The sequence below is a fragment of the Camellia sinensis genome, chromosome 7, assembly GCF_055761805.1.
Source record: "Camellia sinensis isolate YWXY chromosome 7, ASM5576180v1, whole genome shotgun sequence".
NCBI lineage: Eukaryota > Viridiplantae > Streptophyta > Magnoliopsida > Ericales > Theaceae > Camellia > Camellia sinensis.
In genome coordinates, this window is record NC_138967.1 from 6,473,353 (window position 1) to 6,489,715 (window position 16,363).

A 16,363-nucleotide genomic window follows, 5' to 3' on the forward strand; every position below is an offset into this window, starting at 1 on the left:
CATTTATTCTATTATTTTTCTTGTAAGAAAGAGTGTAAACACTTAGTGTGTTCATAAGGTAAACAATTTGTAGTGCTGCTATTGTTTGTAGTTGATCATTTCATCCTGGGAGATAGACGTCCACATTCTGAAAGCACCGTGGAGAGGACGAATCTGTCTTAAGGATATAGTGTCAAACACTGGACTTGATCAGATTATTAATTCAATAAATTAATTAAGTAAGTTGATTAATTTATTATTCTGTTTTATTTGTTTATTAAATCATATTTTAATTTTGTTTTTGTAACAAAATAAAATATGTTTTTATTTATTTAATTTTATTTCTAGTTTGATTTTTGTAATCAAACAAATTCTCTTATTTCCTTTATTTCTTTATATTCTAGTTGTTGTTTAGTACACAACAAAATTTTATCTACTTAAATACAGTGAAGATTGTCCTACAATATATGAGGTTATTAGCTATTCAGATGTGGTTAGTGTTATGATTCAAAGGTAATTTTTGTACAAATAATATTGATTATATTTTAGATATTAGTTTTGTTCAAATTTTAATCATTTTTTTATTGTGATTGATAGTCATATTTTGTGGTCAAACTTTTTTTTTTTTTTTTTATCACATGCACTAACCATGATAAAAAAATGCATATAACTGTGATTTTATCTCATTATTAATCATAGACTATTTAAGTTCAATCTTAGGTTTTATTAGTTATTAATCGTACTTAAACTCCGTGATCTAAATGTATTTTATCACGATCAAAACATGTGATGAAATTATTTTTTAATGACGGTCAAAAAGTGTGATCGAAAATGACCCTTAATCAAGTTTTGACAAATTAAAAAATTCGTGATTAAATAACATATATCACACTTAAAATCCGTGATCTATTTGTGATTTTGTAGTAGTGTTTTATGTTACACAAATAAAATTTTGTTAGATCACTAGCGTGAGTTTGTGAATACTTACATTTTTGTGAAATTAGTCAATTTGTATAAGATAAGATACGCGAATTTGTGTTCACTTATGCATTTTTTTTAGATCACTTACGTGACTTTGTGAAAACTTACGCATTTCAATGAACTAAAAGTTTTCTTAAACGACTTACACAAGATTCTGTTCATTTACGCTTTTTTTTAAATCGCTTATGGGCATTTGTGAAAACTTACGCAATTTTGTGAAATTTTTTTGGGTACAAATTTACGCGAATTTTGTGTGAATGTAGTCATTTTTGTGAAATCACTTATGTGAATAGTGAAAATTTATGGATTTTTTTGAAATCAAAGTTTTCTCCAACGACTTACTTGTAAATGTGTTCACTTACATATTTTTGTGAAATCAAAGTTTTCTCTAACGACTTACTCGTAAAAGTGTTCACTTACATATTTTTATGAAATCACTTACGTGAGTTGTGAAAATTTATGTATTTTTGTGTTCTTCAAAATTTTGGGTATAAACTTACACGACGTTTTGTGTTAATTTATGCATTTTTTGTGAAATCACTTACGTGAGTTGTGAAAACATATGTATTTTTGTAAAATCAAAGATTTATCCAATGACTAGGATATATTTGTCTTTACTTATGCATTTTTGTGAAATCACTTATGTCAGTTGTGAAAACTTACGCATTTTTGTGTTGTTAAAAACTTGTAGGAATAAACTTACGTGTCATTTTGTGTTAACTACCTTGAGTTTTGTGACACACAACTTACGTGACTTTGTGACAAGTTACACAAATTTGTGAAATAAAAGTGTTCTCCAAGGACTTACTCGTTTTAGTGATCACCTACGCATTTTTGTGAAATCACTTACGTTAGTTGTGAAAACTTATGCATTTTTGTATTGTTGAAATTTTTTAAGAGCAAACTTATGCGAATTTTGTGTTAACTACACTAAGTTTTGTGACACAATTTACACGACTTTGTAAAAACTCACGCAAATTTGTGAAATCAAAGTGTTCTCCAAGGACTTACTAGTATTTGTGATCACTTATGCATTTTTTGGGAAATCACTTACGTCAGTTGTGAAAATTTACAAAATTTTGTGTTGTTGAAAATTTTTATGAACAAACTTATGCATCATTTTGTGTTAACTATCCTAAGTTTTGTGACACAATTTACGTGATTTTGTGAAAACTTACCCAAATTTGTAAAATAAAAATATTCTCCAAGGATTTACTCGTATTAGTGATCACTTACGCATTTTTGTGAAATCACTTACGTTAGTTGTAAAAACTTACGCATTTTTGTATTGTTGAAAATTTTTAGGAATAAACTTATGCAAATTTTGTGTTAACTACCTTGAGTTTTGTAACACAATTTACTCGACTTTGTAAAAACTTAAGCAAATTTGTGAAATAAAAGTGTTCTCTAAGGACCTACTTATACTAGTGATCACTTACATATTTTTTTGAAATCACTTACGTCAGTTGTGAAAACTTAAGCATTTTTGTGTCGTTAAAAATTTTTAGGAATAAACTTACACGAATTTTGTGTTAACTACCTTGAGTTTTGTGACACAATTTACGCGACTTTGTAAAAACTTACGCAAATTTGTGAAATAAAAGTGTTCTCTAAGGACTTTCTCGTATTTGTGATCACTTACATGTTTTTTGGGAAATCACTTATGTCAGTTGTAAAAACTTATGTAATTTTTGGTTGTTGAAAATTTTTAGGAACAAACTTACGCATCATGTTGTGTTAATTATCTTGAGTTTTGTGACATAACTTACGTGATTTTGGGAAAACGTACACAAATTTGTGAAATAAAAGTGTTCTCCAAAGACTTACTCGTATTTGTGATCATTTACGCATTTTTTTGTGAAATCACTTACGTTAGTTGTGAAAGCTTACGCATTTTTGTGTTATTGAAAATTTTTAGAAACAAACTTACGCGAATTTTGAGTTAACTACCCTGAGTTTTGTGACACAACTTACGTGACTTTGTGAAAACTTATGCAATTTTGTGAAATAAAAGTGTTCTTCGAAGATTTACTCCTATTTGTGATCACTTACACATTTTTTTGGGAAATCACTTATGTCAGTTGTGAAAACTTACGAAATTTTGTGACATAAAAATGTTTTCCAAGGACTTACTTATATTTGTGATAAGTTACGCATGTTTTGGGAAATCACTGCCGTTAGTTGTGAAAACTTACGTATTTTTGTGTTATAAAAAATTTTTAGGAACAAACTTGCGCGAATTTTGTGTTATTTACACATTTTTGTGAAACTCACACAATTTTGTGAAATCAAAATTTTCTCCGAGAACTTGTATTTGTGTTCACTACGCATTCTTGTGCGATCATTTAAGTGATTTGTGAAAATTTATGCACTTTTCTATTGTTCCAAATTTTTGGGAACAAACTTATGTGAATTTTGTGTTAATGTACGTATTTTATGAAATCACTTACGTGAGTTATGAAAACTTATGCATTTTTGTAAAATCAAAATTTTCTCCAAGGACTTACTCATATTTGTGTTAACTTAAGCATTTTTGTGAAATCACTTATGTGATTTGTGAAAATTTACGTGTTTTTGTGTTGTTCTAAATTTTGGAGAACAAACGTAAATTTTGTGTTAATTTACGCATTTTTATAAAATCACTTACATGAGTTATGAAAACTTACGCATTTTGTGTAATCCAAGTTTTCTCCAAGCACTTACTCGTATTTGTGTTCACTTATGTGACTTGTGAAAACTTATGCATTTTTGTGTTGTTCTAAATTTTTTAGAATAAACTTATGCTTTTTGTGAGAATTTATGCATTTTTGTGAAATTACTTATGTGAGTTGTGAAAACTTACGCATTTTGTGAAATTCAAGTTTTGTCTAAGGACTTACTCATATTTGTGTTTACTTATGCATTTTTGTGAAATCACTTATATGACTTGTGAAAACTTCGCATTTTTATGTTCTAAATTTTTTGGAACAACTTATGCATTATTGTGAAAGTTTACCTATTTCTGTGAAATCACTTGCGTGAGTGATAAAAACTTACGCATTTTTGTGAAATCGAAGTTTTTCTCCAATGACTTACTTGTAATTGTGTTCACTTACACATTTTTGTATTGCTCTAAATTTTTGGAAACAAACTTACGCATTTTTATGAAAACTTTTTGGGTAAATTACACTTTGCACCCCTACACTTTGCACCAAATCTCACTTTGGCCCCTACACATGAAATCACGAGAGCTAACCCCCTGCAATTCTGGTTAAATCCCACTTTGGTCCCTACACATGAAATCGTGACAGTCAACCCCTACACTTTTACTCAAATCCCACTTTGGTCCATACACTTTTATTCGTCACTCTTCGTACTCTTGGGTCCAAGCTCCGCATTACTTCAAGTGACGTCGTACAACTTGAGAACAAAGCGACGGTAAGCTATCCGGCGAGTGTGTTGCCGGAAAACCCCTCCGACGGTCAAGTTAATACACTTGGAGAAGATGATAGAGCCAAAAGAGACAAAATAAAGATAGCTCTAATAGCCAAAATTCTAGACTTGTTGCATGGAGGCGCCACACAGTTTATATAGTTTTTGTGCACACAACTCTGCTTATCTTTTCCTGGACACGTGGACATACTACCTTCTCTTTGTCTTACACGTGTGTATGCGACAATGCAGCCAAACAACATTGACAAAACAGCTTAACGATATTGACGCGTATGGATAGTAGGATCTTCTCCACAACTCTTGATTGCGCCACATATTGATCACTGCCAAGCTACCTTTAGTGTGGTGTTGCAATCTTCTTTTGGAACCGCCCTATTTTCTCAGTCCTATCGAATGCCCATGATAAACGCTCAATCGAACTTTGTAGCTCAGTTGCTCCCACGATCTGTTGAGCCTAATTCATGAAAGACAAATTCCATCCAAACCGAAGCTCGGTCAAGTACATGACCCTAATTCGACCGAGCTAGCATCTTAGCCTAATCCACTTTGGGCCGTTCTAACCTAGACATGCAGTCTCCAAGTCTAGCTCAAGCCCAAACTAACTTGGCCCTTCAGTTCGGCCTAAATCTGCCTCTTAGGACCTATGGTGGGCTTCACAAATCTCTCAAGTTCTCTCATGTTGAGATTCCAATATAAGAGAAACTCAGCCTTTTTAAATATTCTGATTTTTTACCATCAAAACAAACCAATTCAAAATAACTATGGAAAAAAAATAGAATTTCATTTAAAGGAAGTGGTGATACTTTTAAATTTGTATAATTGTTGACATTTTTAAGTTGTAATTTATTTTTTTCTTATTAAAAATGATAAAGTGTAAAAGATCGATTATTATTATTATTATAGACCATGAAAAAAATATTTCAAAATTGTATGATATAAATTTAAAATTAAATAATGTGGGCCCATTTAAAATAATTGTGATTATAAATGTGTTTTTCTGAATTACTTATCTAAATATTTATTCTAAGTTTATATTATTATTTTTTGTATCAAATTTCATTATTGATTGTGTAGCCAAACAAAGCATTGGACAATTGTGACCATGCATAAAGTCACCAGTTCAAGCAATGAAAAGCTCTGCCTTTTGTCTTTTAGCAAGACTCATCGAGCACCTGTGTCCAACCCGACTTAACCCATTTTCTATGCGGCAGAATGAAACCAACCCAATTACAAACCATTTTCTAATTGGACTCTTGATGGTGTGCTAGCAAGTGATTAGGTGGTCATATTGGTGCCAACCTAGTTGGGATTGATATGTGTCACTATGATGCTATTTGCACCCATCCTCTTTTTCCTTCCTTTCTTGATGTAATAAGTTCTTTGTTCATCAATAAAGGTTTTTTTGCCAATCAAAAAAAGAAAAGAAAAGGGTTTTAGATAGGTTATTGGGCGGGTTTATGGACATGGGCTAAACTTGCCAGCTCTACACTCCTGAACAATTTTGTCAACATTTTGTAGAACACTCGAGCTATTTCAGAGATCTTATTGGAAGAATTCATTTTGAATTTGAATTTTTTAAAATTTCTATGATGATTCTCGAAGAAGCTAGAGAATTGAAGAAGAGAAGAATCAATTTCAAATCTACAAATTTCTATTGCTATATAGGCTATAGAGTTTTAATTTGAATTGTGTTGTAGTATGTTTTAGTCTACTTTTCAGATTGAGTGTTTACAAGGTTAGGAGAAGTTATAAATGTAGGTTGGATTTTTGAGTTCGGGGAGGAATTGGAGAGATTGTAAAAAAACACTATGTCATCAATACAGATAATTTTATTTCATTTCCATGGTATTCTAATTTTCCTTGCTAAGGTTAGAGGTGAATCTTCAATAGTTTCTTTATAAATATTTTATGATTCAATTATGATTTTTAATGTTAAGATTATTTTGATTGGCTGGTTTATTTATTTGGGAAAAGTTTTTGTTCTGTATAATATCTTGTTCTATCATAGACTCTGGGCATGGTAGAAGCTTAATATTCCTTGCGAATCAAATAACTAGATTTTTATAGTGTAATCAATCAGTCAAAATTATCAATCTTTCGAAATTAATTTTTATATGAAATAACCTTTTTTATCTTCCGATTTATAATACCCTTTGTGTATGTCTCAATTGAGTTATACAAATTGAATCTAAAATATTTTAAAGAAAACTTTGGTGGAGGATCCTTGATACCTTAGCAACCTTTTTTTCATAGTCATCTTATTTTATCTTTTAGCTAATTATTTTTCTCAGATTATCCAACCATTTCAAAAATTTAAAATCATATTTTTCTTTATTTAATTTTAGTGTTCGGTAATTATTTTGAACAAACCAATCCATGTGGATTCGACCTCGGACTCACCGAGTTATATTACTTCGCGACATCCTGCACTTGGGATTGCAATATAAAAGTTGTAGCATCTTACACTTAATGACTAACTCACTTAAGCTCGTATATCTTGGATGGTGTGATTCTTGGATGTCGCTTCATCCAATGATGCAACATTATTAAGAATCAAACTACAAACTCAATATGCACAACTCAATAGTCAAGATCTCATCTAGATCTATTGAGACAACTCCAAATTTGTCAATCAACAACACTTAGCATGCCACTCATAATAACGCACACATCAATTTGTGTTGTGCCAATCAACGAAAAAAATAATAATAAAAATAATAGCAACGTTGAGTCATGTTTCCTTAGTTTGGCTAAACTAAGATCTGACCTAAATTCTGCAGGACTCTATGCTTATCTAAAAAATAGGATTACATTAATTGTTCATAATTGAATATCTCTAGTAAATCTAGGTCAACCAAACTAACTTCCACAACTAAGTCATTTTAGAAGGGGGGAAAATGTGCATTGAGATTTGATTTGATTAACATATTGCAACATAATTTTATCGCAAAAATTTAAATAAATAGTGACAATACTAAACAAGTTGCAAGATCCAAAGAATTGGAAATTCCTTGCATCTTGTCAACATACATGGCATTCGCAAGATCAACTAAACCTTTACAGGATGAAAACATAATTTAAAAACTCAGGTAGTGTTTAGAGCAACTCTGAAAACATGATTCCAGTGCATTTTTTAATGTTTTGTTTGGTTTAAGTTTTTAAAAATTAATTCTAATAAAACTTATTTCAGATTATGTTTGAAGCGCAGAGAGTTTTTTGAATTTTAAATTTTGAAAAGAGCGAATTGGGTTTGCCTGGTCATTCTCCCAGACGTTTGGCCGGTTGGCTGGAACAGTTTTTTTTTTTTAGTGGGCAATTGGCACCTATTATTTGAAAAAAAAAACTGAGAAGTTGTGTTTGATTTTTTTTTAACAAAAAATAATATATATATTTTTATATTTTACATAAAAAAATATTTTCAGAATTTTTTCAAATTTTTTAAATAAAAAAATTATTGTTATCAAAAATTATTTTTTTGAATTAAATTTTAAAAAGAGTTTGATTATGAGTTTTGAATATAATTTTGAGTTGTGTGTTTGGTTATGAGTTATAAGTTTTTGAATAAAACAACTTTTCTAATTTAAAAATTCATTTTAAAAATTTAAAACTCATAACCAAATAAATTTTATCTTTTTAAATCATAATTCAAAAATTTATAAATTTAAAATATAACTTCACACTCAAATTATATTTTTAAAATTCTTTCAAACGTTACTTGAGTTCTTTCTTGCCTTGTTTTATTTTATTCTTAGAAAAATGTTCAATTCGCACAAAGACCCCTCGAATGAGCTGGTACTCACCCTTCTTTCTTTTCTCTTTTTCCTCTAAAACAGTAAACAATTGCTTTTTCTCTCTCACAGCCTTTGTCTTCTCTCGAAAATAGAGCTCTTTCTCACTCTCAAGACAACTATGAAGCACGAGTAGTCCAAAAATGTTATCGTATAAGTACCGGGTACTTATCAGGTGTAGATACGGGTACGCATACCGGTATGACTGCACACGTATCGGCCATGCCAAAAACGCACCGGGTACGTTTTATATGGTCAGTATAATAATGGGTACGCCATGGGTGGGTACTTTAGGATAAAAAAACGAGATTTTTTATAAATTAAAAGGTAATGGAGCAATATTTTGTGTCTATTAAAAAAATTATAAAAATCTGGGGTTCTTTTGTAATAAATAAAACATGAACCCAAATAAAATTAGTGTTCTATTATTCAATATCATTCGATCATCTCATCTCCTTCCAGTATCTCCTTCCGAAATACTCCAAGACTGAAGAACTTCGAAGGTGCTAGGGTTCCATGTCTATTCGATCACCTCCTTCCAGAAATACTCCCAAGAGAGTCTGAAGAACACTTCGAAGGTGCGATTGAAAGGTTTAATCGAAGGTGCTGCTGATTGATTCTCTCCTTCGAAGGTGTGATTGAAGAGGTAAGTTCATCTTCGATTCTTCCCCCTCTTCTTCTTCGATTCTTCATCCTCTTCCTTTCATATTTTTGTGCTGTTTCTTCACAGCAAACGATCGATTCTTCTCTTCTCTTTGATTCTCTCTTTCTTCGATCCTTCTTCTTCTTCTTCTTCCTTTTTCTTGAACTCTCTTTTTTTTTGTTCTTTCTTTTTTTCTGATATATGTCCAGATTTTTGAACTAAGATCTGTCCAGATTATTATTATTTTTTTTTCTGATATATGTCATATATATAAATGCAATATGATACTTGTCACTTGAATATATATTTTATTCAATATATGCAATATATTAGATCTGTCCAAATTGTTATTTAAATATTTGAAAAGTTATATACTCGAATGAAGTGAAAAAATTCACAAATTATTTTGTTAATAGTTATATTATAGGAATATGACTTCATCAGGTATAGCGTTATCATATTATAGTTTCATTAGGGTTATCTTTTATTTTTGTTTAGCGTGTTTTTGACATTAAACTCTCTGTTCTAATTTCTTCTATTATATTTCTATGTAATAATGACATTAAAACAGCTCATATGATTTAAGCGTTGTTTGGGATGTTCTAAGTGTCTTTTTTTACTTTTCATAAAATATGTGTTGGGATGAAGGGATGGAGTAGAGGAATGATGTGACTTCGGGACTTAAATAGAACAGTGTTTTTTTGATTTTTTTTTTCTTTTGAAGATGCCAAACTTAGCCTTACTCTTTTTTTTTTTTTTTTTTTTTTGTAATTTCTCTTTTTAATTATGTTATTGAACTTTAATTGGTGTGTTGGATGTTTAGCTATAAAATTAAAAAAAAAATAAAATTGCCATACCTGTACCCTACTTTTTTTTTTTTTTTTTTTTTTAATTTTAAATTTTCTGTATCGGCGTACCCGTATCGAACCCGCACCCGCACCCGCACCCGCACCTGTGCTTCCTAGCAAGACAACTAGGGTTTCGAGTTAGGCTTCCATTTCTGTTTGAGAATCATAACTAATTATTGCTTCCTAATTTCTTATTCTGTTAGGTTTAAATAAACCCAACCCACTGAACTAAAGTCGAGAATCATGCAAACTTACCGGGTGAGTTTTATGTACATTGATATTTCTTTTCATTATTATTATTATTATTATTATTATTATTCCATGAGTAATTTTATCTCTATCCACCATTGTTGTTGTTTTGTTTTTTGAAGGCAAGCTTCGGAGGTACGATTTGGATTAAAGGCGACATTTCTCAGGCTACAGAGGTGTATTTCAATGAGAAAACGCCATTTCACCTCAAAAAGTTTCCATCGGATGAAGAACCAAAGAAGATAGTGAAGGCTTTAAGGGAGAATTGGCACCCCAACTTTGCCAACATCTCCCCAATTTTTCAGGTTCTCCCTCTTCCTTCTAGTTGTTTATGTTCTTTTTGTTTTTTATTTTGGAGATTTTTGTTTATTTTTTAATTCATTGTAGCCTTCTAGTTAAATCTATACAATATTTTTGTCATTAAATGGTTAATATAAATGTATGATTTAGAATATAGTTTGGTTTAAGGGTAATGGTTTCTCATTATGAAAAAAATTATTTTATTTTGCCAATAATTTTTTTAAAAAAAAATTATTTCTTCTTGATCACAAACCTTTAACCATTTAGGTTCTTGTACTGCTCTCTGGTAAAGTTTTAGAGAACCAATTTTCTTTTTGCTCACTTACCAGTGGCCACATTATTTCCAAGAGAACTTGTCTCCAAGAAGCGAAGACAAGTCCACAAGATGGGAATTGATAACTCCTTCTCCAATTTAAGCCATGCTGAAGTCGAAGTAAAATCTGCAAAAATGGTTGCACAATCTTATAGATTAAAGTGTGGATGGGTGTTTGGGTGGGTGGATCCAGATTTGTGTTCTCTTTTTTAGATTTTATAGATGATGTGTTTAGTTGAGGTGCTCCTTTTTGGGGCTTTTGCTTGTGTATTCTTTAGCTCCTTGATGCTTTTTGGTTTTTATGAAAGTAAAATCTATCAAAAAAATCTTAGATTAAAAATACAAAGCAGGAAGTTAAAAAAGCAGGAAGTTAAAAAAATCTAAACAAATAAAATATGCATGCTTGTTTCCAAGCTTTCAAACCAAATGTAAGAAAGTTGGAGAATCTGCATCATTTTCTGCCAGAATAGAACCACCGGAAGAGACCCCAAAGAAATATAATAAAAAAGAACATAATGAACCCATGAACCTGTTTCCTGCAAGATGACTGTGACTATTGACTATTAAGTTATTTCACACTCAAATTCTCTAAAATTGAACTAGCTGATAAACCGGAATCTTATGAAACCAAGATGGACATTTTGACTTTTTAGTTACAAATTATTTCAGGTTGACGGTCAAAGTGGTTATTTTTTAGCTTTCGAGAAGTTGGGGAAGAGTTTAGGAGAGTTCATGAAAGAGAACAAGCAATTGTTTTTCAGGGATCATTTAATTTCTGAAATGTATCAACAGGTTTTAATGTAAGTTCTACAATTTTATATCTTCAATAATGATAATATTATTTCTTAAATATATTTTTATTGTATTATAAATGTAGTGAATTGCTGCGAATTTTTCGGCATTTGCTAAAGCTCGAAGTGAAGGGCAATCTTACCATACAAAATATTTTCATTTCGGGTGGAGCTTATTGTCATATTACAGTGATTGATTATAGTGTTAGAGGTAAAGTACTTTTTTAACCACAAATTAATTTGGTGTTACTTGTACGGTTATTTTTTTTTTTGACTAAAAATTTGTTTGTAATAGTATCTCAAGGTGGCAACTCGAATTGGAAAGAATTAGAATTACTGGTGAGGGATATGAATGCGGCTTGTGGATATGCTTACAAAATAGGGGACATGGAATCATTTTTGAAGGGTCTTAGCAACGGATACAAAAAGTAAGCAATTTAGTTTCAAACGCCTGTCTCTTACTTGTATATGTTTTTTGTTTTATAAGCAACAGAGTAGGATATATATTGATTAAAAAATAAATAAATACAAAGACAGGACTAGGAGTTCTACACAAGGGAAGCAAACAAAATGGCCAAAAGGAAAAAGACGCGGAAAACCTTATCCTTACACATTACAAATCGCCGTCCAATCTTTGGAAATTAGAAAGAAAGGAACCCTTTTAAATGGATGTCTAAAATGGTGCCAAATGACACACTTTTTCCCACATGAAGCGTACTCTTATCATATTATAAATTGGAGCATGTGAGATACCGCATTCCCATTCTTCTCCATGTTCCAAGTAACATATCAGAAATGTATACGGATATGTTTATATTTATATTTACACAAACCTTTTTTTTTTTTACTCTGCAGTTTCTTTGACAACTTGCATACGTTTCCATTATTTTGGACGTTAGAAATGAGGAGATCTTTGACATGCGATGTGTGGGACTTGGTGAAAGATACACCAAGAAGGATTTTCAGACCAATGATGTTTGGACAATCTTGGGAATTGATTATTCAAAATCACAGCAAGTTATCAAAAATCAAAGCCCGTATTGATGCATTTGAAGCCTTGAATCATCCAAAAAAGTTCTTCAGACAAGTACTTCCAGTGGTTTCAGTGGATGAATTATCATCGAGGGCTTGTTTGGCTCTAATTAGGAAGTCTTTTGCTCACTTTGGAAAGTTAAAACAAGCTTTGCACGATCCGGTATATTCAGTTTATTTTGTTTGTAGTTACTAATAAAATTTGACATGAAATAGTTATATATTTGTTTGAATGTTTTGTTGTAGGATATCCAGTATGAAGAGGACATACAACGACTTTGGGAGTCTGTCTTTCCAGATCATATACGAATGTTACGAGATGTAGCCTTAGTATTTGAAGCTAGTTTGCCATCCAAGTTGGTTCCGGAGATGAAGGTTTTAAAGGATATGTGGCTTCTAGACCCATAGGAGGAAAAAGATTTGAGTCTAATAGAAATATTTTTGGATTGTATTTGGAGAAAAATGGTTCTAAGACGGTATACTAACAATTGCATTGCACATTAGCATTGAATGTATGTATGCTTTAATGGGGTTTAGTATGAATTGACTAATTCTTTAGGAAAGAGTTCTTCTTCCTAGATAATATTTACTCACTCTACTTTTCGATTTGTTTTACTGGTTAAGCTATTATTAGTTATATACCTTAAGTGGATCTTTGTTTTGGTGTATTGAATTAAATGAGATTAGTACAAGACCAACAACAGTTAATCTTGTGATTATTAATCTCTTTGAATTATTTGTCTTATTTCATTTTTGGGTTAACTCAAGTTGGGATTATGATGAACAATTTGATAAAATCTTATTAATTTTGTAATTTAATTTATTAGTCTGAATCTGTCTTTAGTTCCCTCTATTTTGTATCTTATCATCTTTTTGAGATTCAATAGCCATATGCAGGATTGTATGTCAAGATTTTTAATTTTACAAGTCAAATATTAGATTAAGTATTTTGTTGGATTATTAATTACATTTTAAAAATAATGTCTACTCAAACAAATATGGCCTTGCTTTTTAAGTGTGTCAAAACTCTTCCTTTTTTTTTTTTTGGAAGAGTAAATGCGTTAGATAGAAACCATAATTATACAATAGCACAACCCAAAATTAACAGTTTCTTTGAGAAACTGCTTTGGCCGCCATATGTGCCAACATTACCATGTGTCAAGGTACCCTAGTAATACAAACGAAATCAAAAGAGTTAATTAGCAGCTTCTTCATGTTGGGGTTCATTTACTAATTGTACACAATCAGTAAGCAAGGTGATAGCCTTCACTTGACTTTGTACATACCAGTAAATTGCTTCAAAACACGCTTGAGTTTCCGCCAGTTGCTGAAGATGCCAAAAAAGGAAACTGTCGTGTCAAAACACCTGTCTGGACACTAAGATAAATTATTAATAGCAACATAACAATTATCTATTACATTTGCTTGATTTCGGCCATCCACTCTTGGTGGTATGAATTGTCAAACTGAGCCTAATAGCCGACCATTCCAAATGATTAATTGTGATGGACTGTCCACAATCTGTTCGTGTACTGCCTTGTTTCTATGCAACCAAATGCCCCAAGGGATTTTGACAGACTCAATTATTGCATCCTCGTCCGGAGCTTGCTTGAACCAAAATTTGATCCATTCCCCGACTGGCATTGCCTCACCTGCATCAAAATCAAGACTGAAGAAGCTTGCCAAATGTTCTTGGAAAAAGGGCATTGAAAGCACTTGTGGTCAAGCATTTCGTCCGACGCCACACATCGTGGGCACACCGGCTGGACATCAATACCACGACCCCTTAAAATTGCTAGAACGGGCTTGTCAACTCTTGATCAAAGGTTAAGATTGTTTCAAAGAAATGTTTTGGAGGAAAGGTATTAGAAACAAGAGCTTAAACAAAACCAGTATTTGAGAGAGTTCAACCTTATTCCATAGAATGAAGCAGATAGCTATATATAATAGCTTTACAAAGAGTAACCAAAAAGCAGAAAAACAGCACACGTTTTATAACCACCGTAAATACTTGGTAAAAACTAAATACCAAGTCAACATAGCATACCCCTAAACAATAGGGATTTATTGAAACAAACAGTAACTAGCCCAACAATTCCTTCCTTAAACTGAGTGCAGCTTGCAGTCAGTTTATACATGGTTCTGGACAAACACCTAGCATACTTCGCAGCTTCAAGAATGCATCCAACTTGAGAGGTTTGTCATCACATCTGCAGCTTGATCTTGACTGTTGCAATGCACCATCTCCACAGTTCCTGCCTTTGTAAGTTCACGAAGAAAATGAAACCGAACGTCTATATGCTTGCTACGTCCATGCATTACTGGATTCTTCGCAAGTTTAATGGCCGAGCTACTATCACAGTGAACAATTGTAGGCATATTTTGCTTTTTACTAAGCACCTCCATAATTCTTTTCAACCATACTACCTGACATGCACAAGAAGAAGCAGCAACAAATTCTGCCTCTGTGGTGGATAGAGTTACAATCGGTTGCTTCTTTGATGACCACGATATTGCCCCTGAACTGAACAAGAAAACATAGCCTGAAGTACTTTTCCTGTCATCTTGATCTCCTGCATAATCACTGTCCGTGTATACCAGTAATTCTCCATTTCCTTCCTTTTTGTAGAACACCCCAAAATTGACTGTTCCTTTTAGATACCTCAGGGCTCTTTTTGCTGCCTGCATATGAAGCTCAGTAGGACTACTCATATACCTGCTAATAAGACTTACCACAAACATCAAGTCCGGTCGAGTAGCAGTCAAATACATGAGACTTCCTACAACCTGTTTGTACAAAGTGTTGTCCACTTTTACTCCATCTTCATCTCTTATCAGTTTGCAACATGGAACAATAGGATTAAGAACCAGATTGCTTTTATTCATTCCAAATCTCTCCAGAACTTCCAAAGCATATTTCCTTTGGCTAATAAATATCCCATCAGACCTTTGCATAATTTCTATACCAAGAAAGTATCTCATCTTCCCAAGATCAGTCATGTCAAACTCAAGCATCATTGAATTCTTAAATTCAGCAAACATATATTCATCATTTCCAATAAAAATGAGATCATCGACATATAGGCTCACAATTAGAATTTGACCTTCCTTTGATGTCTTTGTGAACAAGGTGTGTTCATAATGACATCTTTCAAAACCTTCCTTCATGAAGTAAGACTCTATATGACTATACCAAGCTCGTGGAGCTTGCTTAAGTCTGTATGAAGCCTTTTTGAGCCTATAAACCTACTGTTCCTGACCCTTGTGGACATAACCTGGAGGCTGCTCAACAAACACTTCCTCATTTAACTCCTCGTGTAAAAACGCTGATTTCACATCCAGTTGGTAAATTGTCCATTGTTTTTGAGCTGCAAGTGCTATTACTAGACGAATCGTATCTAACCATGCCACAGGTGCAAACACCTTTGTAAAATCTATCCCATGTTGCTGAGAATAGCCTTTTGCTACGGGCCTTGCCTTGTACTTGTCTACTTCTTCATTTTCATTAAGTTTTGTTTTATAAACCCACTTCACTCCAATTTTCTTACCTCCTGTAGGCAGCTCCTCCAATTCCCACGTATCATTCTTTTCTATTGCCTTGATTTCTGAATCCATAGCTTTTCTCCATTTCTCATTTTCTCATTTTTCACTGCTTCTTCAAATTTGATTGGATCAGCCGCTGCAAACATAACAAAATGAGCCATGCCATCATCCTCTTCAGAGAAACCTTCCCCTGTTTCATAATCTTCCATCCAAATTGGCGGTCTTCTATTCCTTCTTCCATTTAGTTCCCCTCCTGTGTCATTGTTCAACTCAGCAAAAACTTCTTCATTTTCAGCAACATCTTCCTCTTCATTTTCAGTAACACCTTCTTCATTTTCAGGGGCATTTTCTTCTTCATTTTCAGCAACTATGATTGCTCATTTTTCATTGTCTCCCCATTCCAAATCAGCAATGATTGCCTCCTTATGTTTCTTGTCCCAAACCCAACTTTTATCCTCTTCGAA

The 16,363-nt window shown here is 32.3% G+C and overlaps 1 protein-coding gene across 1 annotated transcript; it reads left to right on the forward strand.

Annotated features, from left to right (window-relative positions):
- The first annotated feature begins 8,599 nt into the window (after window positions 1-8,599).
- LOC114298499 (uncharacterized) lies at window positions 8,600-13,079 on the forward strand. The gene is made up of 8 exons (XM_082877364.1): window positions 8,600-8,826; window positions 9,875-9,929; window positions 10,043-10,225; window positions 11,203-11,333; window positions 11,411-11,535; window positions 11,620-11,752; window positions 12,180-12,519; window positions 12,603-13,079. The coding sequence occupies exons 2-8, from the start codon at window positions 9,915-9,917 to the stop codon at window positions 12,762-12,764; spliced, it is 1,089 nt and encodes a 362-aa protein (XP_082733490.1). The 5' UTR covers window positions 8,600-8,826; window positions 9,875-9,914; the 3' UTR covers window positions 12,765-13,079.
- Window positions 13,080-16,363: the final 3,284 nt, after the last annotated feature.